Below are 3,715 nucleotides of genomic sequence, written 5' to 3'. Positions count from 1 at the left end.
TGTGTGTGGGTAATTTGTATACATATATGTGTGTGTAATTTGGAGCCATTGTGCTTTGATAAGTATATGTGGATCATACAATAGGATTTATATTTCAGTCTCTATGCAAAAGTCCGCATGGTCAAAGCAATGATATTCCCAGTAGTCATGTATGGCTGCGAGAGTTGGACTATAAGGAAGGCCGAGCGCCGAAGAATAGATTCTTTTGAACTATGGTGCTGGAGAAGACTCTTGAGAGTCCCTTGGACTGCAAGAAGATCAAATCAGTCAATCCTAAAAGAAATCAACCCTGACTGTTCCCTGGAAGGCCAGATAATGAAACTGAAGCTCAAATACTTTGGCCACCAAATGAGAAGGGAGCCCTCACTGGAGAAGACCCTGATGCTGGGAAAGATTGAAGGTCAAAGAAGACGGGAACAGCAAAGGATGAGATGGTTAGAAAGTGTCATAGATGCAACGAACATGAAATTAAGCAAACTCCGGAGCACGACGGAAGATAGGAGGGCCTGGCATGATGTGGTCCATGGGGTCGCGAAGAGTGGGACTCGACACTGCAAAGTCTTTATTCAGTTAACCATGGTCAAAAAGGTATCTTTTTCTCCAAAAGTTCAAGACACTGACAACTTCACTGATAAAAGGCTCAGTGGAAGAGCCTCCACTTGGCATGCAGAAGGTCCCCGGTTCAATCCCCGGCACCGCCAGTTAAAAAGACCAAGCAGCAGGTGACGGGAAAGACCTCACTGCCTGAGACCCTGGAGAGCTGCTGCCAGTCTGAGTAGACAATACTGACCTTGATGGGCCAATTCAGTGTAAGGCATTTCCATGTGTGTTCGTGGCCAAGGAATGAGCACAGCCTGGAGCTGGACAACATGAAGTTGTGTTGTTCTGCCTGCTCTGCTCTTGCGCGGCCCATCAGTTGAACCTGGTCTCTTACAGAACCTTCTGACCATCTTGACAGCTGGCTTTGGGAGAAGAATCCACTGGATGTGTGGGGGTTGTCCTAGGAGAGGGAGGTTCTCAAAATAAGAATGATAATGCCTTCCAAACCTGTGGAGAGGGAGGCTTTTGAGTTTGCTTGTGCTTTTCACTGTAGAGCTCTGGGTTCACAGCCCTTGGGGCTGAACAACTGGGGGGAAGCTGTAAAGCCTAGAATGGGCTTCTTTCCTGTCATGTGGCGTTGGAGTTTTCTACTAGTCACCAGACCCTCCTCTATTCTCTCTCTCTCTCTCTGTTTCTCCCTTCCAGCAATATTCAACACCTACGAGAGTTTCCACAGCAAGACTCTGAGAAACCAAGCCGTAGAAGAACTCTACGACCACATCAAGGCCGACGACCAGTTCACCAAGTGCATCAGCATTGGCCCTGTAGGTTTTGTCTGCGGTTTAGGCTTAGGACCAATGCTCCCTCTAAGCGGTGGAGTCTTGTGAGCAAAAATTCTACTTTGTGAGCTACCGGCATTCAAGTGGTGAGCGAGCCATTTGGCGACTGCATCAGTTAATTTGCTCTGGAGCCCTCCCTTCCTGAGCGAAGACAAAAATGTGCGAGCCGGAGGCTAAAAAAACTCTGAGCTAGCTCACACTAACTCCGCTTAGAGGGAGCACTTCTTAGGACTAAAGCAGTCCCGGGCTGGGCTCGCTCTGCAGGTGCCAGGGACTCTGCCCGAGCTCTCCTCGCTGTGGCTTTTGGTGGAGATGCAGTTCCCTGATGTGAGGGTGGTATTTGGGATTGGATATGGATGAATACAGGTGGTCCATGGGCTCACTCAGAGACATCTCCCTTGTCTTTGCTCAGCGTTCAGTTTGGACGTATGTCCCGCTGAATTCAGTGCTCCTTTCCTTTTAGTGCTCGTTTCCTTGAAACGCCAGAGATTGGGCTGAAGTGTCAGGGAGGATAAGGAGATACTTAATTCCTCGTAAGCACCAACTGGCCAATGAAAACTAGTTCTGGGAGCTGGTCCCCGAATCCACGCTCTCACAGCCCTAAGAAATTTCATTTGGGTTTCGTTCTCCTGATTCAAGAGTTCAGTTTGCCAAGAGGCACAAATACAGGATTCTTTAGCTGCCCTAGAGGAAAGGTACTAACTGTTGCCCTTTTGCTGGCCTTCCAGATATCAAAAACCATTAACATGCTCGCTCGCTGGTATGCGGAGGGGGACCAGTCTCCTGCCTTTCGAGAGCACGTCTCCAGAATCCCTGACTACCTCTGGTAAGCGACGGAGAAATCTGGGTTCAGTCGAAGAGGTCTAAATAAGTAAAATTATGTTCAGTAGAAGCAAAGTCTTTATTCAGTTAACCATGGTCAAAAAGGTATCTTTTTCTCCAAAAGTTCAAGACACTGACAACTTCACTGATAAAAGCACAAGCATTTATAGACAAACTGACATCAGGAACTTGCAGGACTCTTACATCAGTTACACAATGACAACTCAATACTGCACCAATTCTAGACCAATAGAAAAGCAATTTATACTTCATTAGCTGTTGTAGATTTTCCGGGCTGTATGGCCATGGTCTTGGCATTGTAGTAGCTGATGTTTCGTCAGTAGCTGTGGCTGGCATCCTCAAAGGTATAACACAGAAAGATGGAGTACTCTCTGTGTCAGCCTGGGAAACTCCTACAAGATAATGACTCAGCCCTACCCCACCTTCCTGAGTAGATATAAATTACCTGCCTACCATTTTTGTCTCACCTTGACACAGAGAGTACTCCATCTTTCTGTGTTATACCTCTGAGGATGCCAGTCACAGCTACTACAATGCCAAGACCACAGCCATACAACCCGGAAAATCAACAACAGCTAATGAACTCCGTCCGTGCAAGCCTTCAACAACATATTTATACTTCCTTCTTAACATACTTCTAAGAATACTGCTACCTTATCTATGGTACATTACGAGCACAACATGAACAGCGGACTACTATAGTTTAAGAAAACAGGATCTGTGATAAAGGTTAGTTTGCCCTTTGAGGTGAAGAATGCAGACTTTTGGAGACTTCAGCTAAGAACACAGTTAGATTCAAGTTGGTAGCCATGTTGGTCTGAAGCCGTAGAACAAAGCTTGAGTCCAGTGGCTCCTTTAAGACCAAAAAAGTTTTATTCAAGGTATAACAGTTGTGGCGCATCACTGGTCAAACGTTCCCCTCAGTTCTTTACTTGGCCTTCACAGACATGGCTGCACTATGGCTCATTCACATTTCACCTTGTTCCCCTTCATAAGTCCGTATATAAAATGCTAAAAACTGAGAAGGACCCTGAACAATGGATAAGAAAGTACCATGTGCATTCTAATAATTTACCAATGCACATAAGCAGTCAGTAACCATTTGGGGAGGGGCTGTGGCTTAGTGATGGAGCATCTGCTTGGCAAGCAAAAGATCAAAGTCAACAAACCAGTACAGAGTCAGGAGGCCAAAGGTTCTGTCCAAAAGGTGTGGGGGTTGCTGGAAGGTCTGGAGTTCAAGGTCCAAAGCTGGGAAGCCAGGACAGGAGTCAGGGACTGGGTTTCTAGCTGAAAAACAAACACAGGTTAGCAGGACAGAATGCAAAGCAGCAAGCAAGGTACTACTCTGTTTGCTGAGTGCATCAACTCACAGAGGGGGTGGCACGAAAGGTTGCTTCCACAACAACCCCTGTTCAGCGTGTTCCTTTTTTCTGCCTAATTAGCTGACTCATCCCTAAAACACAGATGTTGCTTCTTACTGGCTTGTCATTCCT

General features: G+C 46.4%; 1 protein-coding gene across 1 annotated transcript in view; it reads left to right on the top strand.

The window, feature by feature from the left end:
* Positions 1-3,715, top strand: part of LSS (lanosterol synthase (2,3-oxidosqualene-lanosterol cyclase)) — a 40,549-nt gene that overhangs the window by 11,616 nt on the left and 25,218 nt on the right. The window contains exons 8-9 of the mRNA XM_015425388.1: positions 1,246-1,364; positions 2,108-2,205. Of these exons, the coding sequence (XP_015280874.1) occupies positions 1,246-1,364; positions 2,108-2,205 (217 nt within the window). The remainder of the gene's footprint in view (positions 1-1,245; positions 1,365-2,107; positions 2,206-3,715) is intronic.

This window comes from Gekko japonicus, unplaced genomic scaffold (assembly GCF_001447785.1).
Source record: "Gekko japonicus isolate JY-2015 unplaced genomic scaffold, Gekko_japonicus_V1.1 scaffold4455, whole genome shotgun sequence".
NCBI lineage: Eukaryota > Metazoa > Chordata > Lepidosauria > Squamata > Gekkonidae > Gekko > Gekko japonicus.
Note: the sequence above shows the minus strand (reverse complement) of the source record. Positions and strands in the feature narration are given on the sequence as shown.